This window comes from Volvox carteri (assembly GCF_000143455.1).
Source record: "Volvox carteri f. nagariensis unplaced genomic scaffold VOLCAscaffold_88, whole genome shotgun sequence".
Taxonomy (NCBI): Eukaryota; Viridiplantae; Chlorophyta; class Chlorophyceae; order Chlamydomonadales; family Volvocaceae; genus Volvox; species Volvox carteri.
Window position 1 is genome coordinate 26,254 of NW_003307631.1, and position 25,722 is coordinate 51,975.

A 25,722-nucleotide genomic window follows, 5' to 3' on the forward strand; every position below is an offset into this window, starting at 1 on the left:
CTCACGACGCCGTTCACTCCGTACTGCGCGCTCACAGCAGCGTCGACGGGAGGGACAATCAATACCGGTCCGTCGCCATCTATGCCGCAGCTGGGCGCCTCTATATCGTTAACTTCATTCGGCTCCGTTGGCGGCCGCCCCAGCAGATTATCGAAGGCGATTCGTCGCGTGGATTCGCTGGATCCCGGGGATGGCGGATTTGGATTTGGTTCAGGGCACGGCAGTCACGGCAGTGACGGGTCCGGATCAGGCGGTAGCGGCCCGTTACCGGCGGCGCTGCCATTGCCACTGTGCAGCGGTGCTACAGCCGCAATGGCTGCGCTGGACCAACTAACCCTAGCGTCTCCCCTAACAGCTGCCGCCGCCGCTGCCGCTCTGAATACGACAGATGCAGCTTGTGAAGGTAGCACCGCCGCCGCCATGGCCGCGGCAGCCGCCTTGCAGGCTGCACCCTGCTTGGCCAGCGGGGCCGCCGTAGCTGCACTGAGGCACCCACCTGAGACCGATGGCGGGGGCAACGGCGGCGGCAGCGGTGCCTCGTACAACACACTATCTGACTCGTCTAACGGATCCTCTGCCGCCGCGTCAACGGCAATAACTGCCGCCAGCCTTGGCGGTTCCTCGGGCCCCTACAGCGCTTCCGCTTGCAGCCACGGCTACTCTGCTGCCAGCGGCTGTAGCAATTTAACACTTGGTGGCGGCGCCGCCGCCGCCTGTTCAGCTTCTGCCGTCGCCAGTACAAGTCATCGCACGCCGTCCATGACGACATGCGGCGCGTTTCCTTCTGCCGCAGCTCACAGCATGGCAGCCCTCCGCCTGTCGCTTCCCACCACGTTGCCTCGTTTGGGAATCCCCGCTGCCGGCAGCACCACCGGGAGTAGCAGCGGTGCCGCCGCGACCGCCGCCGGCGGCTTGCGGTCTCATCCGCTCAGCAGCCCGCAGATAACGCCGTGGTCGACGCCGCTAAGCTCCCCTGCGGCTGGGCGAATGCCAAGAATGCATTCTCAGCCGCAAACTGCTTCCTTCAATACTTTGTTGGAGTTAATGGAGGCTGATGGTGGGCTGGCGATGGCGGAGGCGACCACTAACGGTGGTACGACAGCAGTGGACGCCGTGCGCGGCGGCGGCGGTGGCGGAGGCGCTGGCAACTTGGATCCTTGGATGGTGGCGGCGGGGCAGGCGCAGGTGGCTGCCGGCACGGGGAGAGCGGACAGCCAGGTGCCGATGCAGGTTGATGAGGCCAGCGGGGAGCAGCCAGTGCCGTACTTTGGTCAAGCAAGGTATGGGACGGATCAAGATGTCGGGGCGAGCGGTGGCGGAGTGAATGGTGCCGGTTACGCCGCTGCCGCGACGTCGACATCGGCGCCGCAGCTGCAGTTGCATCAGATGTCCCCCGAAGACCGGTGGGCAGCAGCTTGGGCTATGGCAGCGGCGGCTGCAAGCGGCAGCGGCGGCAGCCATACGACTCCCACCGCGCCTGCAACCCCGCCATCCTCATTGGGCCGCACAGGAAGCCTAGGGTTTGGCTTCTCCACTGGCGGCGCCGGCGGCGGCGCGGCCGCCGGCGGATGTGCCGTACATGCGCCGTCGCCGCTGGGGCGGGACCAGCCGTACCAGCAGGCTCGCGCGGCGGCAATGCAGCAACACATTCGCAGTCGGTCATTGAACAGATTCCAAATGGAGCAGTTGGGGCTTATGTCGGTATCCAGTTCCTCTGGTGGGGGTGGCGGCGGCGGCGGAAGTGCTTCGGCAGCGGCTGTTATGCCGTCACCGTTCGCGGTTTCGCCGCCGATATCCCCGCGTGGGCCTGCAGGCGATGGCGCTGCTGCTGCTGCTGCTGGTCCTGAGGTCCTTGCTGCAGCCACTAGCTCCACCGGCGGCGGGGGCGGCGGTAGCAGCGGCGGCGGCGGCGCGTTTGGAAATCGGCTGGCGCAGCAGGTAGTGTCGCCGTCAGCCTCAGTTCGAGGGCCGTCTTACGCCCCGACCATACACATGATGGCCGGCGTCCGTCCTTACACCCATTGCGGAGCGGGTGCAGTGCAATGCGCTGGGAATGCCGTCACGTCACCCAGCCCGTTGGGGCTTCGAAACAGCCGGAGTCGTGCCAGCAACGGCAGTAGTGAGGACACGAGTAACAATCAACTGCCGTACATGGGAGGTACGGCAGCGAGTCGGCCCAGCGACACATCTTACGAGCCTCCGCGCGCTCAGTAGTGTTGCAAGAGCGGCCCGGCGGCGTGATTGGCTGGCTGGCTGGCTGGCTGGCGGTGGCGTCGGGCCGGCAGGGCTCCTGGGCACTGGGAGCGACAACCCACAGCGCCTCCGTTGCGCCACCAGCAGTCCTATGGGTTGTGGATGGCTACACGAGTGAGTACACCTCCATCCCTATCCATACCCTTCGTACAGTAGCAGGCGGGTACACCAGAGAAACGTCACTATGCCGCCGCCGCCACCACCCCACCTTCCCGGCATTCGCCGCACCCAACAGCCACATTACCCCTCGCAACGCAGCGCAGACAACAGCAACGACATCATCATCACCATCACCATCATCATCATCATCATCATCATTAACATGACAATATGACATCGCGGAAGGAAGTTCGTCGTAGTAGGGACCTTTCTGATTCACTGCGCAGATGACCTTGGAGCAGCAGCTCTCAGCAGCAGAAAACGGAGCTATGTGCTGTTGTGGTGGTGGTGGCGCTTCGGAAGGGTTGCGGCCCCGGAAGCCAGTTGGGATGAGGAGGAGGTGATGGTGGTGGTGGATACGGCGCTACGTGTGAGGCGTATGTGCTTTCCCAATGTGCGCGTGTGTGTGTCTCAGTGTGTCGGTGTGTCAGGTGACTCGTTAGCACATCTTCAGGAAGACGACCCGCATCAGGAGGGGGATCAGGACCCGCATCAGGAGGGGGATCAGGACCCGCATCAGGAGGGGGATCAGGACCCGCATCAGGAGGGGGATCAGGACCCGCATCAGGAGGGGGATCAGGACCCGCATCAGGAGGGGGATCAGGACCCGCATCAGGAGGGGGATCAGGACCCGCATCAGGAGGGGGATCAGGACCCGCATCAGGAGGGGGATCAGGACCCGCATCAGGAGGGGGATCAGGACCCGCATCAGGAGGGGGATCAGGACCCGCAGGTGTCCGCTATGTCGGGCCGTTCATCACTGACCTGAATGTGTTAAAAGGTGATGGCGGCCGGCGCGGTGTCAATCGTCGAAAGAGTCGACAGCCGAAGAGCAACTACACTACTTGAAGCCATGCTTCGATTGTGCTGATATTGACGGGTTTGGGGTCGATTAGGGCTCCCTTGGCAGAGAGGCGTTGGATTGCGGCATGGTTATAGCTTGGGGCCTTTGGCGTGTCTTAAGTACGTAGTAGTATGTATGTATGTAAGTTTTAATGTATGCAGGTGGCGTAGAGCTGGTGTGGTGGGTGAAGCGCGGGAAGGCCTCCGTGGGTGTCTCTCTAGGGCTTGCATGCTCTTAACCGTCCACTGTTGTATCGGCGCCGAGTCGCCCCCTCCTCCTCCCGGGGGGTTTGTTTCTCCTCTCCTCTCCCCTCGAGTTGCTTGGGGGATAGAGGAAGGCAGTGTTGGTGTCAGTGTGTGTGTGTGGAAAATGCGCATGGTTAGGGCCATGTGTCTATATGTATGTATGTCTTTGTTGTTGGTTAAACAGTCATGGTTGTCGTCCGATGGGTTGTTCCTGAGTCCTGCACTGCGGGATGGAGCATTCACACATCTCCCTCCACTTCGCTTTCCGCTGAGCTGGAGTTTGGCTTTCTGGAGAGCTCTTCTGGCGGTGAGGAGGCATTTGGGTCGAGGGCGGAGGATGTTCAGGGGGGAGGGATGGGGATGGGGGATGTTTGAAGTTACCATCTGCTGTGTGGTGGGCGAAAAGTGTATGTATGTGTGCGTGTTTGTTTGTCCTATGTTTTTCGGTTTGTCGTCTTAGTAGAATATTTGGTCCAAATCCGGCGTTCCATAGAGCTGAACCGCACGTTGACCTTTGAAGTGGAGGCTCCTCAGCTCCATAACCAGGGGAGTGGAAAGGTAAGCAAGACAATCGCAACCTCTCCTCCCGTGTTTTGGGATATGAGCCGAACCGTCCAAAAGCGAGTTTGTTTTTGGCGCTAAACAAGTAGTTACGGGGAGAACAACGCTGTGCTGTGCCCCGATCGCGGAGCTGTCATGTTTGCCGCATTTCATCGGGGAGCGGTTGCCAACGGCTTTTTCACCATCGCCAGTGGTGGACGTTTTCGGCGACCCTTTCCTCCCTCTCCTGTGTACATACACCCCGCTAGTGTACCTGTTTTCCTCAACGAGCTTCCCTACTTCCATTTCTTTCAAATAATATACATATGTATAACCCGTTAGGGGGCATTGGTGTTTGTGTGCCGCTAAGGGCGCTGCTGCTGCTCTGCGTGTGTGTGTGTGTGTGTTGTCCTTCCTAGGTTCGCGATCCTCAGCAAGTCATACCGCTGGTGCTGAGAACGGGTGCCCCCACCGTTATTATTAGATGCAACGTGTGCACATCATCAGACATCATTACAGACAGCATCATCAGGCTCTCAGCTCGCTCTGCGGCAACTCGTAGCGCTACACACGCAGCCCTAAGTAAAGTTACTTTTGAGCAGCAGTGCTCCACCGTTGAGAAGGAGGGCCTCTCTGGAGGTCTCTGTGTCGCGTTGTGTTGTGTTGTGTTGTTATGATGAGGTGGGTCCGCTACCACGGCACGTGGGGTTCCCCCCAGGTTTGGAAGGGATATGCGGTGGTTGCATGGTACGTGAGTAGTGTAGCGGAAAAGAGTCCGGAAATCATTCCAGTCTTCACCACGGGTGATGCTGGTATGATGAGTGCGCGTGTCGGCGCCTGGAGAGCCCGGCGCTAGAACTCCTGCGGCTGCAGATGCAACGAATGAACGAGCACGCGGCTCGTCGAGTGCTCATGTTTGGTGTCGGGGCGCATGGGGTGGACTTGCAGGTTTTGGACCAGGTTGACGAGCGCTGGAACCGGGGGCTGGTGTGTCTGGTGAGGAGGGAGGTGTGGTGGTGGTGGTGCTGCTGCAGGTTTAATCAAACTGGGACCGCGCACCTGGAGAGGTGGGGGTGCTGCTATATACTTAATTATGCCGGTATCTGTTTGCAGTCTTATGTAGTGTGGTCACCCCCCCTGCGTGGCGATTCAGCGGGGTTCGACGGGTTGACACTTGGTGGTGCGTGTGGCGTTGAATCTGATGGTCGGGGGGGAGGGACACTCAGCCGCTCTTTAAAAGTGCGGGTGGTGGGGGAAGAAGTAAAGGGGCTCGCCATTGAGGCTTTGTGCGGTGTGGTATGGTATGGTATGGTATGGTATTGTGCGGTGTGGTGTGGTGTGATGCCTTTATTTTGCAGTGCGTGGTGCGGTGCCTGATGAATATAACCGACCGCATTTTTCAGATTGTGTTCCTTCGTTACGCACAATGGATTCTCAACAGAGCTGGATAGCACAGGATGGCTGTTGCTGCTGCTGTTATAAGTTTGGAAAAGTGAGGGACTTCCAGAGGCAGTGGTTATGCCTCCTTGCTTGCCTGTTTGTCTGTCTGTCTGTGTTGCTGGTTTTTTTCTCGTTTCACGTGTCTGTATCGCTGTAACAACCGCCAAAGGGAGCCCAGCCCGCCGTACCCTTTTATGTTAGGGACTGGATGACCCGCTAGACTGGCGGTTGGCGGTTGGAATGTTTTCCGTGGAGGTCCTTTTGTGACGGCCCCTTTTCTTCCGAGAAACGTTTTCATATTCTGAGGCCTCATCATCTACACCTACGTATGTGTGTATGTATGTATGTATGTATGCGAACCTAAAGTGCTATGCCTGCGAGGATTTGGGTTTTGCTTGGAAGCCCCCTAGAAATCCCAAGCGTTCGCATAATCTGCTGTGAGGTTGTTGGAACGGCCGCTGCGGCCCTTTCCAACCGCACATTATCTCTCTCCCCCTTATATGCGTTCTGCTTCGTATTGCTTGGTGCGTGTTGGTCTTCCTTTCGCGGGTTTTTTCACAAACTGGGGTTCGTGTTCGTCCGGGGGAAGGACTTCGTAACGAGGTCCTGGTTCCCGTAATATTGAACCGTCGCCGTCGGGTCCTGGCACCCAGGGGTTGACATGACCCGATGCAGCATGACGCGCCGTACATATGCCGTACCCTTTGGTGCATATCGTACCGTCCCGTATTGTGTGGTATCATCTGCCCGCGCATGTCTACCTACCTATCCAGAGCATGGTTATGCCTGGAGGGCGAGTGGACCGGGCCTGGGAACGATCCCCAATAATTTTAAGTCTTTTGTCCAGAGCGGTCTCTCTTTATCGTGCTGTTGCTGCTGCTGCTGCTGCTGCTGCTGCCGGTTCTCGTCGTTTTCTCCAGGTGCATTGCCCTTTGGGCCTTAGGGTGCGCACCCCGCTGAACAGCGTGGCTGCGGTGGAGGTGCAATGCTGGTACATATGTATGTATGTGGATAATGAAGTGCTGCCAGTCAGTGAGTGAGTGAGTGAGTGTGCTACCAGGTTCTGAACTGATGAAAACGGTTGTGACGATTTAGCAATTGCAACTGCAATGGCACCAGCAGTACGACAACGATGCTAAAAAGGTTCTAAACCCCAGTGTCCTGTACTGTCGGTCGGGAATATTGCCGTGGCGATTGCCCCGTGGTGCGTGTGTATGTATGTATGTATGTATGTGCGCGCAAAGCAGTGGCTGCTGTTTGGGGTAGTGTGATGGGTTGTGTGGGTAGGGTCGTGTGTCATGTGGCTCTTGGAGTTGGTGATACCGAAGCGCAGGGGGCGTTAGTTTATCTATTCGGTGTACCTTCCGCCCAGAACTCGTCTTGCGGCAGAGCGGCAACAGGGCGGACAACGTCCGTTTCCATCTTACCTGGTTATGTGTCACGCTCGGGGTTTCTGTTATTTTTAGGATTTTGGTTTCATGACAGTTAATCTTGGCCAAGATGCTGCCCGTGGTGGAGGGCCCCCGGGCTTTTTTAATCTATTAGATGAGCGTTTTCCTGTGTAGGAGTGCATTTCTGTTGGCTATTTACAAATATGCTGGAACATTGTGCGGCGTGGGAGTTTTTCCCTACCTCTCGCGGAAAGGAAGACACACCGTCTACCCCGACCCTTATAACGCATTGCGGGTGGGGGGGTATGTGGGTGTCGTTTCCCCTCTCGATGTGCGCGGAGGACACAGAGGCTCCAGGCGGCCCCTTCCCGGGTGACTGCTGTGATGATGGATGGGCGTTAGTGGGAGTCATCCGTGGGAAGAAGTGCATTTGGGTTTTTCATCTGTGCGACCGGGCATTGGAAAAAGGAGCCTGACGTCACCTGATGTTACGTCTCTAGGTGTCGGCGAGTGACGTGGTGCTGTACTTTTTTTATTTGTTGCCCTAGGTTAGTGAAGAGAAGAGTGGCGCTGTGGCGGCGGCGTTAAATTGTTGGCAACGGCGGCGGCGAGAAAGCGCGCGGCGTGTGCTGGCAGACGCCAAGCATGCCGACAAGTACTTGCTCCTGATGACGTGGACGCACGATCACTTTCTTCCTCTGTCCTCTGCGTACTGCGTTCCGCGACCGGCATGGCGGGTGTTGGACATGGCGGGTTCTCAGCTACCCTACCTACCTACCGGCCGATAGGGGCGCAAACAACGCAAGACAGCAGATTTGCGAAAAAGACGGAATTGGAAACCACAGCGCTCTCCCCCTTCCGGGCGCTGGATCGACGGACGCCATCTGGTTGTACACACTTCATCTATCCAACCAACTGCAGGACTGACCCCGTGCGCTGACTTCCGACTTCCATCCGTTGCGACCTGGGGATAACCTATGTCACCTAGGGAAACCATGGGGTCGGACAGGTGGTGTGACTTCGGCGCTGTGATGTGCCGCCGGGGGTTGGGGGATGGGATGGCAAGCATGCTCAATCACTTCGCAGTTGCCATCATTATCGTCGTGGTTGTCATTATCTTGGGGTCACCTGGTCTCTTCTTTTTTCTGGTGGTTTTTCCTCCTAGCGTGTTTATGTATTTGCGTGTGAATATGTGTTGTGTGTGTGCTCTTTGCTGCCTCTCCTCCATCTTCCCCATTAGCAGCTTTAGTTCCGCGCAACGGAGTCTTCCTCCTCTTCATGATCCTTAGCGCTGTGATGGGCTTTTCATCAGCGCCCTTCCTTTTCTTTTCCAGTTTGTGTGACGTGCTCCACGGAAGGGGATGGGAGGGTACGAAAGGTGCCTCTCGCGCCTCCTCCCGCATTAAATGGCGAGTTGGCGGCTGCCTATTCGGGCCAGGGCCAGGTTCTTCGTATGTAAAGTAGTATGCGAGTGCGGTTGAGAACTTAACTCCGCATGATGTATGGGTATGTACCAAGTGGAACCATTCTCTACATCACGGACGCTGTGGTTAAAATGCCTGTGGTGGGTTCAGAGGTCTGGCGACAGGCTGGCGAGGTGATCAGGTGAGGGGGTGGATAGGTGAGGGGCGCTGGGCAGTTGGCTACGTGAGTTAGCCGCATGGCGCTGAGTAGTAGTGCATAGGCGGTGGGAGTGGGTGGAAGCGGCGGTCTGGGCGAATTTGGAACGGGAGGCACCCAAGCAATGCACCTGATGATGCGATGTGTGGTAGTAAGGGGCAGCGGAGGTTGCGGGCCACTTGAATTGTAGTGCGAGCATTACGGTTTATTGCAAGGAAATGCATGGAAGCAGCGGCGCATTACTTACGTTAGGGCCACCGGGCATGTGAGGCCAGTTAGAGGGTGGTTAGAATCTCGTGTGAGTTCAAGTTGGTAAAGAGAGAGCATTTGGTGATTTAAGGGTGTATTAATACATTGACGCATTGGGCGCTTCGAAGGCTATTGGTGAAAGCGTTGGTAGTTGAAAGGAAAGAATTCAAGAAGGAACACATATTTAGCGCTTGCGTGGAACTTTTTCTTTTTACGGCATCAGCTAGAGGAAAACAAGTGAGGTTATGAGTTCTGTCCTGTTGGTAACCTTAAAGATGTAATGATCATATTTGACTGCAAGTCATGCAGACGGGGCGCCTTTGTCCCTTGCCCCGTCATTTGGTGAAGAGACAATTTCCGCTACTGCCAGATTCCTTTACTAATAAAAAAAAACCTTTGATACAGGCTTACATGAGACCTGGAATCGGTACGGCCTGGCAGAATGCTATCAACCTGCCTACGTCGCCAAACGTTACTTACGCAACAAGCTATCCACAAAAAACACAAATAAAAGCTTGGCTGCAACTCAGTCTGCATTGAAGCAACCATACATGTCCGGTGCTGACCTGCCCCAGTGGGAAAGCGTTATATGGACCAACGGCGGCCGTTCACCCTACATCATACCCCAAATGAATCACCAGACCTCCACACCTTCCAAATCCTCCTTTCCTGACAAAGTGCCGTAAAATCCCGTGGTCACCACATTAACGCTCAGCCAATGTGGGCCGTCATTTTATCCCGATCGTTGTCGGTTGGATAAGGTGAGTCCTGTATGTACTCAATTCTCTTCTTTGGAAGCAGAAGACGTTCAGTTTCGACACAACTTCACCGCATACCCCATCGGGGGCTTCTGGTTGCCGTTGCAAGTGGCAGCATGCACAACGTTCGTTTCCCAAACAACTCCCAACAGCTTTGGCCAACGCCCGCTCAAGTCAACAGAACCTAAGCTGAGAACCCCGCATTTAAGTTGTCCGTCTGCAACTAGAAAGCACCCCTGCGGCGGCCTCCAAAGACATCATCACATCCAGCTTTTCACAGGGCACCAACCCAACGCACCAGGTGAAGAGGAGTTAGGAAAGTCGCAGCGCACGTGGCTCGTCTATTGAAACTCGTCATAGAGCTCTGTACAGATTGCTGTGGGAATGTGGTTGCGGGTCGTCTTGGTCCGAGAGGCGCGCGCTTTTCGATTGTCCAAGACAAAAGTAAAACGTCCCTAATGCATATCATTGATCGCGATGCGCATGGAAGAGGGCAGGAAAAGATTTGTCATGGCCGGTGGGCACCGCATTGTCTGTGCTATGTTCGGTCAACCCGCTCCAAGGCGCACCCAAACCCGAAGTTAAGAACCCGCCCAACCCCCACAACAACCTGTGTCTTTTGAGGCACTTGCTCTTCTGCAAATCTGAACCAGCTCAGCTATTCCTACCTCTGTACTTCTACAATTCTCTACACTGCAATGCAACCAAGGCCTCATACCTTCCGATTCGCAGAGTCCTACACACAAAACTAACATGAAAAGGGAAAACCATGCTTCGCTCTCTTGGCACCGGCCGCTGTTTACTGTTTGGGCAAGTGGACAGCAATTAATGGCGGCACGAGGATTCCGCCAAGATGCCGGCCCCGCAGGGTACAGAGAACGAGATACGCTCCGCATACACACGCATATACATACATACATACAGGGACGCGCACCCTTGCATGATGACAGCAGCACTGGTTCCTGGCAGTTTTGGAGAGCCGGCCCCAAATGCCCATGCCTTCCGCCACACACACACGCACGCCAATACTTTCCAACACGGCACATGGCAAGAAGGCCATGGCAATAATTCGGCAATCTATGTATTAAACGCCAATAGAAATTTCGGACACCGCAGCGTCCAATGAAACCAGCGCAGCAGCGTACTTCTAGCGCCGTCGGCTCGCAGGCCGAGCCCAGCTAGCGCCTCGGCCCCGACCCCTTGCGGTATGACTTCCATTGAGCATGGGATTGAGGTAGGACGTGGCGGGCTCAAATAGCGGGTTTAAGTGCTGGCCGGGTCTCTGGACCGCATCGGACTCAGATCCCGAGTGATCTGTCCGCAAACCTCCCTCGCCCTCCTTCCCTCCACTTGCTGCAGCCGTCGTGTCCTGCGCCTGCTGCTGTTGCTGCCCTGGCGGCGGTGGCGGTGGCGGTTGTGGCAGCCTCGAATAGGACGCTTCCGGCGACATGGTGGGCAGGCGACCTGAAGCTGTAGCCAGGCTGAGGTAGCCGCCGCCCCCTAAGCCCATCGCGGCCGGAGGTAAGGGCGGAAGGGTTGCGCCAGGTTCCGCGGCAACTGGTGGTTGTGGCGGCGCCGGAGGAGCGGCGGCTGCGGCTCGTCCTGCACGCGCCGATTCGGCTGCTGACGGCGCGGCACTGGCAGTTCGGCTCGACCGGGCGCTTCCATTGCCCCCAGTGGCAACGGTAGCCGCAGCCCTGCCGCCGCCGCCACCACCACCAACAACCGGACCACCACCACCACCACCCACACCGGCTGCAGCATTGTACGAGCGGGCAGTGTCGTACGCTGTCGTACGTCTGCTTCGGTTTGGCACGCTAGTAAAGCTGAGACGGGGCGTGTAGAAATCGCCGGGAGACTTAGGCGTGGGCAGCGGCGGCTGGCCGCTGACGCTTGGGCGGTTACCGGTCGCCTCTTTGCCATTGCCCTCATCATTGGACTCGCAGGATGCGGCGCTGCTCTCCACCTGCCACGCCATGTCAGCTACCTCAGGATCCAGCCGAGGGCGACCGGCGGACACAGGGCCCAAGGCGGCGGCCTGGCGGGTGCTGCTCCCACCGTCGCCGCCGCCGCCGCGCTCCCGTGCCGATTCCGTCGGCCAGCCAAACTCCGCAATGATGCTGGACTGGGACCGGTGCCGGGGCCGGGGCGTCACGTGGGCCGGTGGCCCGGGAATGCGCCGGATAACCCTGCCGGTCCCCCCCATTCGGGCGACGGCCGCTGCCGCCGCCGAGCCAGGTGCAGCGGCAGACAGTTCGTTTGTCAAGCTGCTGACAGCGCGACGCTTCCTGTGCAGCATTGGCGGCGGCGGCAGCGACGCATCGCCGCTCTCGCCATCGTCACCTCTGCTGCCGCCGACCCCCTGGCCATCGCTGTCTCGGCCGCTGACGCCGTCACCGTCGCCGCCGGCGGGGTGGGGACTGGGCTGTTGCCGGTGGTCTGCGATGGGTGATGCCATATCGTATAGCACGTTGGCGTAGTGGGTGATGACCTCGTCGGCAACGTCACCGCCTCGAGTACCACCACCCTGCGACGATGCCAAGCCGGCGATACCGTCAAGGGGCGACAGCGATGACAGCGACGCACCGCCACCATCATGATGCGCTGCACCAGCAGCAGCTCCCTCGTACCGTTGGATGCGCGCCAGGGCAGCAATCGCACTACCGCCGCCGACAGCAGGGCGAGCTGTGGCATCCGTGTCACCCTCGTACAGCGCATTGTACGCCGTACGAATGCGCCGTCGATTACTGGCTGCGGCGGCGACCAGGGCGGTCGGCGGGTACGGCAGCAGCGGCACTTCTCGGCTCTCCGGCAGGCTACTGATGCCGCTGAGGCGGCGGCTAGACGCATCATCACTGCCACGCGCCAGGGACCGCGCAACACCGCCCTCGGCGTCAAGACCAGCGGCGATGAGGGCGAAAGCGGCGGCGTCGCCACCGCCGCCCATCGCCTCCTCCGGAAGCTGCATCTCATATCGATATGCCTGGCGTCGCCGTCGACTGTAGACGTAAAACGCGCCACAGGCCGTCAGCATCGCCACCGGGATGGCAGCGACCAGTACGACCAACAAGGCGACGTTGGACGAGACCCAGGATTTGCTGCTGGCGCCGCGGGCGGCAACACCTTCACCGCCGTCGGAATCCGGGTTGACCGGCACCAGGTTCTGTGGAATGCTGGGGCCCGGGACGGTTGTGGTGGCGACGGCGCGTGCCAGGTTATCAACGGAGGTCGCGACCACAAAGGCGGGGACGCTGGCGGCGGCTTGGGCTAGCTGGCGGAGCGCCACCGTGACCTGATCCTGCGCCACGACGGAGGTGGCGGCGACCTGCAGTCCGACGACGAGGAAAAGGACAGGAAGACCACGACACAGCACCAACGACACACATACACACACACACACCAGCCAGCACAGCACCGGCAGCGACGGCGACGGCGAGCCGCCGAACGGGCGCAGCAACGCCATGGCACCACCAAGGTGAAAAGGGCGAAGAGGGAAAGGTGAAAAGGGCGAAGAGGTGAAGAGGGGGAGGGGAGCGTGAGTTGTAAAAACAATACGAGGTAAACGGTAAGGTAAGTGAAATGGGTGTAAAAAGGGAGAGCGAACGTGTGGTGATGGATATGGGGCTAGTAGGGGTTCGGAAGGACACTGAAGGGGTGGTCGTTTCATGACAACACCGAATGGCATCCTCGAGTGTTGATTCAATGGTCGTTACTTTGGGTCGAATGTATGTGGGTGGGTTTCTATGTGGGTCTGAGTACGTTCGGTGGCACGCGTACATACACGTATATGATGTATTTGAGAGGAAAGACGGGGCGAACTAGCTTATCCCATGCCGCCATTAGTCATGATAACCGACACAAAATGGCCACCCCATGAGCCGCAAGCCCTTCAGCTGCCGCCAGTCTAAAACTTCGGTTGCAACCGAATCGTCCACCAACCGAGTCCCGCCACATGGACGGACGCCACGTCACTGCACGGGCAATCATCTGTAAACTGGTTCGTCAAATTCTCAACCTGCCACGCACCGACCCCCCACGCAGCGTCCCCGCGCACAAACACGCCCGCTGACACACCGCCTGCCCTTCCCCGGTGCTCACGTACACATGCACCTATCCTGTCGCATGCGGCTCCTCATCAGCCCAACGGGCTGCCCCCCAAGCGGCCCATCAGTAATGTAATGTAATGTAATGGGATGGGCGCCCACCTGCGTTATGTTGCCGGTGCTGACTGCGTTCTGGATAATGCCCTGCATGTTGGCCATGCCTCGCAGCGCCGCCTCGCGGCGGTTAGGGTTGTCCACGCCGTACAGGTTCGCGTTCGGAAGCGATGTCAGCACACGGCTGCCGCCGCTAGTGCTGCTGCTGCTGCTGTTGGTGCTGATGCCTGTGCTGTCATTCACTCCTAGCAGCGACAAGGTGTTGTTAATCAGCATGTCAAGATCCACGGGGCTAGTGAGGTTAATCAGCGGCTTAGGGCCGAACTCGATAACGGTGGCGGAGCCGCCGCCGCCACTGACGCTCTGTAGTAACTTCCGACGGCTACCGCTATCGGCCGACGTCAGTAGCTTGTGAAGGAGCGCCCGCCGGCGGTGCCGAACCGCAGACTCCGACGCAAGGGTGCTATTGCTGCTGCTGGAACCATTGCTACTGCCGCTGGTACTGTTGCCGTTGGTGCTATTGCTGTTCGAACCCGTCACACCCACTCGCACCCCTCCGCTGCTGAACAAGTCCTCCACGAACTTGGCCAGCGCGCCCCACACGACACGGCCCATGGCGGGCAGATCATCGGGACGGGAGATCAGGAAGGTGGTGGTCTGCAGGACAGCGGCCATGACCTGCTGCTCCGCCCTCATAAGCAACTCAGCCTGTGGGGTTTAATTGGAATTTTATAGATTATGTACAGGGGGGATTTCAGGGTCGTCGGGTGCCGGATGCTCAGATTTTCAGGCAGTGAGCTTTGGGGTTTTAGAAGGGGACTGTAACGGTGAGTAGAAAGTGGGGCGTTAAGGAGTGGTGTTTTGGGGTGGTGAGGCATGGGGATGATGGGGGCCATGGCGAGCATAATGGGGCCCGTGCGATGTGATGCGACGAAGCGCCATGTGAGGCATGCGTAGATCGGCCTTTCTGAAGACTACTGAGCCGATTGGGCAGCGAGTTGCGCGCCGCCACACTGACTCACCCCCTTGTCCTGGTCGACGTAGTACGCCTTGATGGGGTCGGTCATGCCCAGGGTGTAGGCGGTGGCGTTGATGCCGAAGGCAAGCTGTGGGTTATGTCGGGGATGTGGGGAAATATCAGTGGCTTACAGCCGGGGAACAGCGGGGCCGAGTCCTTCAAGATCCGGTGAGTCGGATACGCCAGGCAGTATATACCGCCGGGTAGCTGCGCGGTTAGGTAGTTCATTGGGGAGTTAGGTGGGTGTGATGATGGGCGGAAGGCGTTGTAAATACAGGTGTCATCGACTGTCAAGGGAACCCCCCATCGCCACCGTGGATCAGAAGCAAATGCCGTACTTCCCAGACCGTCAAGTGCATTTGCATGGTGTGTCCCAATTCAGCCTGCGTGTTCCCCCAAGACTGTATCAGCCCCGCCTGCCCCGGCCGCCCTCCTGGCTATGTCTCTGGTACCTTGGCCTTGGCTTCTGCCTGAGCGTAGCCCCGTTCCTGCATAGCCACCACCAGCGTCGTCAATGGCGTTATCACTCGAGACAGCGACGGCGCCGCCAGTTCCACATACAGCTTCAGCATTGACGCCGCGTCGTGGCACTCGTCGTACGGCCCAACGGCATAGCGGTTAGATTCGTACGATGACGGGTTAGCTGGGACGACGCGCAGAGGCGCCGCAGCACTGGCAGCAGTGGGTAGAGTGAGGGTCCAACCGCTGACAAAGGTCGAGGTGTTGTACGGCTCAGCGCCGACGCCACTGGTTTGGGCGCTGCCAGAGACGGCGGAGGTGACGTTCAGCAACGCGGCGTTAGCGTCAGTGTCGGCATAAACGACACAGTTGTCCATGTAACCGTCAATCAGCCTGCCCGTGAGAACGACAGGGGTAAAGATTGGTGGCGGTGGCGGCGACGGCGACGGCGGGAGCGGTGCTGGCGACGGTGCTGGCGACGGTGCTGGCGGTGCAGGAGGAGAGGGCGGCTGCGGGCTAGGGGGTTGCGGGCTTGGCGGCAAGGGCGCTGGAGGCACCCGTGGCGGCGATGGCGACGGTGGCGGCGCGGGAGGTAAGGGTGGGGGCGAGGGTGAGGGCGGCGCGCCCGGAGGCGACGGGGGTTTCACAGGAGTTAACGGCTGCGGCGGAGCCATAGGATCTGACGGCGGAGCGGGCTCGGGATACTCCGGCGGCGGGAAGTCCGGCGGCGACGGCGGCGGCAAGGGCGACGGCGGCGTAGGGGGTGGAGGCCGAGGGTTAGGCGGTGGTCTTCGCGGCCTTGGTGGCGGGCGAGGAGGAGCTGGCGGGGGCGGCGGCGGAGGTTGAGGAGAAGCTGGCAGTGTCGGCGATGGCGGCTCAGGGGAAGGCGGCGGCGGCGGTGGCATTGGAGGCGGCGGAGGAGGGGGTTTTGGGGACATAGGCCTGCGGGGCTTGGGCGGAAATGGCAGAGGCGGCTTAGGCGAGGGCGAATGGGGCGGTGGTGGCCCTGGCGGCGATTGCGGCTGTGAAGGGTCTGACGGTGGCTCAGGGACGGGGGGGAAGAGAGGTGCTGACGGCGGAAGCTTTGGCGGCGGCGGCGGCGGCGGTGATGGGCTCGCCTCCGGCGGTGATAACGGCGGCGACGGCGGCTGAAGGGAGTGGGTGGGCAACACTTGGGTAGGGGCGGTCGGTGATGGAAGCGCAGGTGACGGCGCCACTGGAGGAGGCCTTGGTGACCACCTCCGCGGCGGCGGCGGCGGCGGTGGCGGCGACGACGGCAATGGTTTTGGGGGCTCCAATGGCTTTGGAGGTGGTGGTGATGGTGGCGACAGTTGCGGCGGCGGCTCGTACGGCGGGGCTCGTGGAGCACCGTATGGAGGCGGCGGTACCGCGTACGGATGCTGCGGTGATGTGTATGGCGCATACGTTGGGGGCGCTGGAACGGGTGGCGTGGCGGATGGAGGGGTCTCTAGCGGTGGCGAACGGGGGTTTGGCGATGGAGAGGGAGGAGCCGCGGGGAGTAGTGATGGGGAGGGCAAGGCTGATGGCGACCGTGCCGGTGCGGAGATGGGCTCTGGAGGCGGTGCAGGGGAGTGTGGTGGACTGAGTGTTGGTGGCGGCGATGGCAGCGGCGATGGTTGCGATGGTGGTGGCGGTGGTGGTGAAGGTGGTGATGAAAATGGTGGTGGCGGCGGTCGCGGCGGCAGATAAGGGCGGGCTTCAGGCCCAGAAGGCGGCCCTGGACTGGATTTCGGTGCTTGTGGGGATGGCGGCGGCGACCCTTGGAAGGGCGTAGGCGTTGGAGGCGGTGGTGTCGCAGTTGGACCGTCCGGCGTTGGCAGTGGCGGCGGTTTGGGGCTGGACGGGGGAAGAGGGGTTGGCGGCCGGGGCACCGGCGTTGGCGGCGCTGTTGGTGGAGGTGAAGGGGAGGGCGGCGACGGAGGTTTGGGGCTTTGTTGGCGAGGAGGCAGCGGTGATGGCGACAGCGGCGAGTTGGGTTGGGATGGGGACAGCAGTGGCGGCGGCGGCGGCGCATCGGGCTGCTGCGGAGGACGGCGTGAGGACGGCGGTGGCGGCGGAGGCGGCGGTGGTGAAGGCGACGGTGGTGCAGGTGACGGCGGGACAGGACGCTTCGGCGGCTGCGACGCTGTAGCCACGAAGCCAACCTTCATGTACAAACCTGCACAAGCTCCAGACGACAGCCACACGACGTCATCGTCAAACACCGGCTGTGGATACACTCGGGGGCCGCTGCTGTATTGCGGTGTCGAGTACACTCTACCCAGTGTGTCGAAAGCGCCACACTGAGACGCTTCATACCCATCGCCACCCCAGCTGCATGCGTAGAACGCCGCGTCGCTGTCGCCCGTGTCCTCCAGGATCGTGCACAGAGGGCTCGGGTGCTCCTCGTCGCCTTGCTCCTGGGCTGTGCTGCTGCATGCTAACGCCAGGGATGCTAGCGGGAAAAACACATAGCCCGAGTCGGCGATTTCGCAATTGAGGGGTGGCTTAGGAGGTGGGGATGTCGGCATGGGGCTGGGCGGCCGGGTCGCCGGCGGCGTGGGCGGCCATGGTGGTGCTGGGACAGGCGGGTAGGGTGGTGGTGGACTGTTGGGTACTTGGGTCACCATAGAGGCGCCTGGAGGGCGAACGCAAGACGAGGGTGATAAGCGGAAGGAAGTCATGGTTTCTGATGTTGAGGGAGGAGAGAGATAATGATCATACATACATACTCCTACATGCATGCAGACCCAGCAGTTAAAGAGTTTGCTGAGCTTTGTAATTGCATTCATGTGGCGTCTGAATCGTGGATCTTGGAGAACCGATCATACCTGTTGCCTCTGCGAGGGCTGTGAGGTTGAGAGGCGGGGGACGTGGCACTTGCGGCGGCGACGGCGGCCGCAGTGGCGGCGGCGGTGATGGCGGCCGCAGTGGCGGCGACGGTGCCAAGGGTGGTGGGGACGGCGGGGCCGTAGCCCCAGGAGGCAGAGGGGGAGGCGGCGGCAGGGCGGGCGGCAGCAACGGTGGCGGCGACGGCGGTGCCAACGGAGTGCTAACGGTAATAACTACCGTGGCAGTTACTCGTATTTCGCGTGTATCGGCTAAATGACGCCGTCGAACGTGGCTATTCGCAAGGTCTTCCATGTCGTTCGCGGCACGGGCAAGCGCCGAGGCACTGGCTTGGGCCTGCAGAAATGGAAATCAAGGGCACGAGTGACAGAGACGGCGGCGTATCAGCGCTCACGAATTCATTATCGTATCGCGTGTTCCAAGCCTCCAATCCGTTAAACCGATAAGAGGTGCCCTGAATGGTGCCCAAAGGCGAGCCCGTGCCCTTGGTACTCGCACACATCTGTAGAAGTAGGAAGTCTGACTACGAACTGGATTGCACCTTGCTCAAGAGTTTCCACCAAAACCGGTAAGGTAAATGGGTGGCATGCACGCTGTTTCCGACCCTGTTCCCCGTTCCAAACATCGGCATCGTACCTCCGGAACAGACTCCACTTGACGCGAGGCTAGCTGGAGTAAGCTCTTCAATCGCAGCCCGCATCGACCCATTGGTGACGCCTCATCATCATGGAAGTGCTCCGAAAGCTCCGCAGCATCCCAAACCCGCAGCGGCGGCGACCTGCGGCCAATGTCCGCTTCCTGACCGGCCGCACCCTCACTGAGGTGGCGGCGTTGCACCGCTGGCGACAGCGGCGAGCTGTGGCTTCCAGGCAGCGTAATGCCAGTCACGATGACCTGCGGCACTCGCGAAGGCGCCAGGCGTTGAGGTCATAGGCAAATAAGGAGGGCCCGTTTGGAGTACGTGGGACAACTGCTTCGATGCGGGCAAGAGGATATGCCAGGCGACACAAATTGGATCCCCTGCCGTTCAACTCTTCAAGGCAGCAAGCAAGTAAGGAAGTAAGGAACAACCCATCGTAGGGGTCGAAAGATGCTGCTTGTTCTGGTGCTCTGTGTTTGCATGAGGATCCTGTGTCAGAACGTGATGCCTTGCCCCCATCGCGGTATCGACATCAGCACTCCACGTGCCATGCCAGCATCAGGACAGCCGCCACCGCAACCACCCCAATCATCACCACTACTGCATAGGACTCACCTGTTCCAAGGGAACCCCGAAGAAAGCTGCAAGGTCCATTCGGATCTGCAGGATGAACTCCTCTGCCGCCGTTGCGTTCACAAAAGCGCTCTCGTCGATCGAGAACACCAACTCGTAGTCCTGCACTACAATCGCAATACCCGGCGGAAACGGTGGTGGCGGCGGTGGTGGAGACGGCGGCTGTGGTGGCCGTGGCGGCGGAGAGGGCGGGTTTGGCGGGCTACGCGGCTCGGGGCTCGGTGGCGCTGGCGATGGTTGTGAAGGCTGCGCCGGCGGCGGATGGCCCGGAGGTCGCGGCGGCGGCCGGGGAGGGCGTGGGGGTGGTCGTGGTGGCGCCGGCGGGGGGCGGGGGGGTGCAGGCGGTGACGGGGATGGCGGCGGCGGTGGCGCCGGGCGTGTTGAGGGCGGCGGCTGTGTTACCATCGGCGCAGGAAGGGAGGGAGGCGGCAGGCCAGGAGGCGGCTGTGGCGGCAGGTTGGGAGCCGTATGCGGTGGGAGAGGCTTTGGCGGGAATTGCAATGGTGGGGCGGAGGGACTTGGAGGTGGCAGCAGCAGCGATGGAAGGTGCTGCGCTGATGGCCGTGGCGACGGGGGTTCAAATGGCGGGAAATCTGGGAACTGTGGAGCCTTTGGGCCACCAGGGACTGAGGGGATCGGGACCTCCGGGGGCATCCACGGCCGTGGCGGCAATGGACGGCGGGGTCGCAATGGCGGCCTTGGCGGCAGCCTTGGCTGCCGGGGTCCGTTGGGCTCCGGAGGGGACGATATGGGTGGTGGAAGCATGGGGATTTGTGGTGGGACCAGATGCGCAGGTGGGGAGGGCGAAGGGGAAACGATTGATGGTAATGGGGACAGGAAGGGTAGAGGAGATGGCAAGGGAGGCGGCGGCTGATAGGCTGGCGGCGGCGGTTGTGGTAACGGGAAGGAAGGGTGCTTGGGCGATGGCGGGTAGGCTGGCGGCGATGGCGTTAATGGTGAATATTAGCGGGCGGTTGTGGTAACGGGAAGGAAGGCTGGTTAGGTGATGGCGGATAGGCTGGCGGCGGCGTTGATGGTGCTGGATCAGCGGGCTGCTGTGGTGATGGGAAGGAAGGCTGCTTGGGCGATGGCGGGTAGGCTGGCGGCGGCGGCGTTGATGAATTAGTGGGCGGTTGCGGTAACGGGAAGGAAGGCTGGTTAGGTGATGGCGGGTAGGCTGGCGGCGGCGGCGTTGATGGTGCTGGATCAGCGGGCTGCTGTGGTGATGGGAAGGAAGGCTGCTTGGGCGATGGCGGGTAGGCTGGCGGCGGCGGCGTTGATGAATTAGTGGGCGGTTGCGGTAACGGGAAGGAAGGCTGGTTAGGTGATGGCGGGTAGGCTGGCGGCGGCGGCGTTGATGGTGCTGGATCAGCGGGCTGCTGTGGTGATGGGAAGGAAGGCTGCTTGGGCGATGGCGGGTAGGCTGGCGGCGGCGGCGTTGATGAATTAGTGGGCGGTTGCGGTAACGGGAAGGAAGGCTGCTTGGGCGACGGCGGGTGGGCTGGCGGCGGCGGCGTTGATGGTGCTGGATTAGCGGGCTGCTGTGGTGATGGGAAGGAAGGCTGCTTGGGTGATGGCGGGTAGGCTGGCGGCGGCGGCGTTATGAATCAGCGGGCTGTTGTGGTGATGGGAAGGAAGGCTGCTTGGGCGATGGCGGGTAGGCTGGCGGCGGCGGCGTCGTGTGCTAAATTAGTGGGCTGCTGTGGCGATGGGAAGGAAGGCTGTTTGGGCGATGGCGGATATGCTGGCGGCGGCGGCGTTGATGGGATTAGTGGGCTGCTGTGGTGACGGGAAGGAAGGCTGCTTGGGCGATGGCGGATGGGCTGGCGGCAGCGGCGTTGATGGACTAGTGGGCGGTTGAGGTGACGGGAAGGAAGGCTGTTTGGGCGATGGCGGGTAGGCTGGCGGCAACGGCGTTGATGGTGCTAGATTAGAGGGCTGTTGTGGTGACGGGAAAAAAGGCTGCTTGGGCGATGGCGGGTAGGCTGGCTGCATCGGCGTGGATGGGTTAGCGGGCTGTTGTGGTGATGGGAAGGAAGGCTGCTTGGGCGATGGCGGGTATGCTGGCGGCGGCGGCGTTGATGGTGCTGGATTAGCGGGCTGCTGTGGTGACGGGAAGGAAGGCTGCTTGGGCGATGGCGAGTGGGCTGGCGGCGGCGGCGTTGATGGACTAGTGGGCGGTTGAGGTGACGGGAAGGAAGGCTGTTTAGGTGATGGCGGATAGGCTGGCGGCAGCGGCGTTGATGGTACTGGATTAGCGGGCTGTTGTGGTGACGGGAAAAAAAGCTGCTTGGGTGATGGCGGGTATGCTGGCGGCAGCGGCGTTGATGGGTTAGCTGGCGGTTGCGGTGACGGGAAGGAAGGCTGTTTGGGCGATGGCGGGTAGGCTGGGGGCAACGGCGTTGATGGTGCTGGATTAGCAGGCTGTTGTGGTAACGGGAAGGAAGGCTGCTTGGGCGACGGTGGGTAGGCTGGGGGCAACGGCGTTGGTGGTGCTGGATTAGCAGGCTGTTGTGGTGACGGGAAGGAAGGCTGCTTGGGCGACGGTGGGTAGGCTGGCGGCGGCGGCGTTGATGGTGCTGGATTAGCAGGCTGTTGTGGTGACGGGAAGGAAGGCTGCTTGGGCGATGGTGGGTAGGCTGGCGGCGGCGGCGTTGATGGTGCTGGATTAGCGGGCGGTTGTGGTGACGGGAAGGAAGGCTGCTTGGGTGATGGCGGGTATGCTGGCGGCAGCGGCGTTGATGGTGCTGGATTAGCGGGCTGTTGTGGTGATGGGAAGGAAGGCTGCTTGGGTGACGGTGGGTTGGCTGGCGGCAGCGGCGTTGATGGTGCTGGATTAGCGGGCTGTTGTGGTGACGGGAAGGAAGGCTGCTTGGGCGACGACGGGTAGGCTGGCGGCAGCGGCGTTGACAGAGTGGGAACAGTTGGAGGCGCTCCGTGGTGACGGGACAATGGACGCTGAGTGGGTGCGGGATGTGTTGGGGGAGGCGACGGCGACACGTAATGTGGGGGCGTGGACGGCATGGGCTGTGGGGGAGAACTGGTAGATGGCGGGAAAGGGGAAGACGCGTCCGGTGGGATGGGTCTCGACGGATCAAGCGGTGTTTGCGGTTGTTCTGGTGAAGGTGGCACAGCTGGGATCGGAGCCACTGGGTTTGGAGGCTGCGGCGAGGAAGGGTGCGAAGGCGAGACCGGGTAGCTTGGCTGTGGCGGGCTGGGCGGCCGGCGCAGTGGAACGCCTGGAATCAGCGGCGACAGAGGTGATGAAGGTGATGGTGCTATTGGCGGCTGCGATCTCTGTGGCGGATAGCCGGGTAGTGATGGCGGCGGCGATGGGAGCTGCATGTTTGGCTGCGGGCTGATAGGTGGCTGTGGGCTGAGGGGCTGCGGTAGCGGTTGTAATGGCAAAGGCGGTGGCGGCAGAGGATGAGGAGGGCCCGGCTGGAAGTGGAGGGGTGGCTTTGGGGCCATCGGGACGTATATAGGTGGTGAAGACGGCTGCAGTGGAGAGGGTGGCGATGGCGGTGAAACAGGCTGGGGAACGCTGGGGGAAGGCGAAGTTGGGGCTACTCGCGGCGACGGGGCGGGTCGCTGGGGCGGTGGCGGCTGTGCAGCTGGGAATGTCGGGTACCCGGGTGGCTGTGTGGCCGGGAACGGTGGGCTGGGCGGTTGGCGTAGCGGAACGTCTGGCACTACAGGCGGCAGAGGTGACGGCGGCGACGGCGCTATTGGGCGATAAGATGGTGGCGACGACGGCGGCGGTGGCAGCGGTGGGAGTTGCGGTGGATAGGACAGCGGAGGCAACATAGGCTCGCCTGGGATCTGCGGGATGGCCGGTAACGACGGCCTTGGCGGGCTCCAGACAGGTGTTGGCGGGCTGGGCCCCGGCCACAGCGGGATGGGTGGAGGCAGCGAAGGGAGTGACGGCGTTGACGGTGGTGGTGCTCCAGGGCCATACACTGGCACCGGCAGCGGTGGTGGTGGCGCTCGAGGAACATTTACCGGCTCGGGCGGCGGCGGGGGCGGGGGCGCTCCTGGGACGTACGCTGGTGGCAGTGGGCCTGGGTTGCCGGGGAGAGGTGGGCCTGCTGGGTGCAGGTTGGGAGGAGCGTCTGATGGTTGAGGCAGCGGCGGTGATGGCGGGCTGGGTTCCTTTGGCGGGTGAAGAGGCATCGGGCGCGGCTGGGAAGGTGGGTAGGATGACGGCTGGGGGGGAGCCGTCGGCGCGCTGGGATCCCCAGGAACGGATGGGACGGTGGGAGACAACTGTGTGGGCAGCTGTGGAGGCGATGGGCTGTGGGTGGGATACGCTGGGTATCCTGGTGTTTGTTGGACAGGCGGCCATGGCCTAGGTCGCGGCGCCAGAAGCACTGCCGGGGGAGCTGGTGGGCGTGGCACCGGAGGGGTCTGGCACAGCGGCGACGTCGGCGATGGTGGAGGATATGATGCGGCCGGCGTTTTGGGTCTGAGGGGCTTGGCGAGGATGGAGCAAGGGGCGAAGGCGGCGATGGTATAGGTGCACTTGGGTAGGTGAATGGAGGCGTCGGCAACAGCGTCGGTGTCTTGGGAGCTGGTGGTGTGTACAAAGCGTTCGGCGACGGCGACGGCGCACGAGGAACTTCTGGACCTGGCTGTTGTGGGGGAGTTGGTGGCTGGGCAGTTGGCTGTTCGGGTTGCTGGGGTGTAAGAGGTGAAGGGCTCGGGCTTAGCGGTGTCGGTGCTCCTAAAGGCGAGGGTGCTGGCGACGGCGAGGGAGCTCCGATGGGAGGGTAGGCCGGCGGCGGCTGCTGTGGCGCCGGTTGCTGAGGCAGATAGGCTGGTGACGATGGTAGCGGGGCAGGGAACAGCGGGCTGGGCGGCTGGCGCAGCGGAACACCTGGCATCAACGGCGGTAGAGACAGTGGCCGCGGCGGTGCTGCTGGAAGAACGGATGGCTGCGGTGGATATCCGGGTGGCGCTGGCGGCGACGGTAGCTGCATGGGCGGCTGGTCATGGGATGGTGGGGCTGGCGACGGGTTCTGGGTTGCATCAGCCGGCGGAGGATGCCACGGGCGGGGTGGCGCCGCCGGAGCTGGGCTGGCAGGGTGGCCAGGTGGCGTCGGAGGGGAAGGGGAGGCAGGGTATCCGGGTAGCTGCGGGGCAAGCGGCTTTGGCCTTGGGAACTGAGGGGGTGGAGCAGCTGGCAGCGGCGGATTTGACGGGTGGCTAGGGGGATGGGATGATGGTGGCGGCTGCAGAGCCCTAGGTGGTGGGGTAAGTGGGCCCGGAGGGCCGGAGGGGTGGGACAGCATTGGTGAGATGGGGATGGATGGTTGTACAGGTGGCGGCTGGTGAGGAGGATACCCGGGAGGCAGCACAGCAGGTGGTGGTGTGCTGCGCGGGTGTGGAAGAGGAACACCTGGTGGTGGTGATAATGGGCCGGTGAAGTAGGGAGGTGGGGGCTGGGCGGTGGGCTGGATGGGGTGTACAGGCTGTTGCGGGGCTGGCGGTGACGGGGTGCTGGGATGTTGTGGCAGTGGTGCAACCGGGACCGACGGAGTTGACGACTGCGACGGCGATGGTGCAGATGGTACAGCATGGGGAGACAGCGGCAGCGGCGGTGATGGGCTGGAAGGAGAAGGCGGCGGCTGGTGAGATGGATAGGAAGGATGAATAGGGGACTGCGTAGGCGGAGCGAGCGGAGAGCTTGGAGGTGGCGACGGTGGAATGGATAATGGCTGTGGCGGCACAGGAGATAGAGGTGCGCGTGGGGGGTAGGCGGGGGGTACCGGCGATGACGGCACCGATGGAAGAAGCGGCGCTGAAACTGGGGATGGCGACGGTAGGACTACTGACGGTGGGTGAGGTGCAGCGGGCTGGGGTGAAACTGGATAGGTTGTATATACCGGCGGCGGCTGATGTGCAGAGGGCGACGGGCTTGGAGGCTGGTATGGCGGCTGTAATAATGGTGGCAGCTGTGGGATTGGATATGATGGAAGCGATGGTAAGGAGGGCCGGGGAAACGCTGGATTAGGTGAAGTGGGTGGGGCCGCAGGCTGGTTTGGTGGCGGACTTGGCTGTTGGGACGATGGGATGGGAGGTTGTGGATATCCGGGTTGCTGCGGGGCAGAGGTTGATGGGCTTGGTGGTTGGGATGGTGACGGCGCCATTGGATAGCTCGGCGGTTGTGGACTAGTGGGATGTGACGGGCTGGGTGGCAGGGGGGAAGAAGGCTGTTCGGCAGGGAAAGCCGGAAGCTGGGCTGGCGGCGGGGGAGAAGGAGACCAGCTGGGTTGCTGCGGGGCATACGGCAGGAGGGGGCCTGATGGTAGCTGCGGCGATGGCGACGTGGTGAGGGGTGCAGAGGGATTAGCCGGCCTCTGGGGTGGCGGCGGCGTGCGGACACTGGGTCCTGGGTAGCCTGGCGGTGGTGGCGGTGGGTAGGGTGGCGGCACTGTCGGGGGCGGTTGAGAGACTGGCTGCTGCG

At 61.4% G+C, this 25,722-nt stretch overlaps 2 protein-coding genes across 2 annotated transcripts in view; one reads left to right on the forward strand and one right to left on the reverse strand.

The window, feature by feature from the left end:
• Positions 1 to 2,923: 2,923 nt before the first annotated feature.
• VOLCADRAFT_49014 (uncharacterized protein) lies at positions 2,924 to 3,139 on the forward strand (the record flags this gene model as incomplete). The annotated part of the gene is made up of 1 exon (XM_002958178.1): positions 2,924 to 3,139. A coding segment is annotated over one exon (216 nt), but the record flags the coding sequence as incomplete, so codon positions are not given.
• Positions 3,140 to 10,646: 7,507 nt separating this feature from the next.
• VOLCADRAFT_121694 (uncharacterized protein) overlaps positions 10,647 to 25,722 on the reverse strand; it is a gene marked incomplete at its 3' end in the record, with an annotated part of 25,712 nt that continues 10,636 nt past the window's right edge. Inside the window, exons 6-17 of the mRNA XM_002958197.1 lie at positions 24,655 to 24,802; positions 23,259 to 24,241; positions 22,407 to 23,133; positions 21,104 to 21,919; positions 19,915 to 19,988; positions 19,239 to 19,649; positions 18,620 to 18,877; positions 17,965 to 18,319; positions 15,127 to 17,771; positions 14,679 to 14,762; positions 13,705 to 14,364; positions 10,647 to 12,824 (exon numbers count right to left, since the gene is read on the reverse strand). Coding sequence (XP_002958243.1) covers positions 10,647 to 12,824; positions 13,705 to 14,364; positions 14,679 to 14,762; positions 15,127 to 17,771; positions 17,965 to 18,319; positions 18,620 to 18,877; positions 19,239 to 19,649; positions 19,915 to 19,988; positions 21,104 to 21,919; positions 22,407 to 23,133; positions 23,259 to 24,241; positions 24,655 to 24,802 — 9,339 coding nt within the window. The remainder of the gene's footprint in view (positions 12,825 to 13,704; positions 14,365 to 14,678; positions 14,763 to 15,126; positions 17,772 to 17,964; positions 18,320 to 18,619; positions 18,878 to 19,238; positions 19,650 to 19,914; positions 19,989 to 21,103; positions 21,920 to 22,406; positions 23,134 to 23,258; positions 24,242 to 24,654; positions 24,803 to 25,722) is intronic.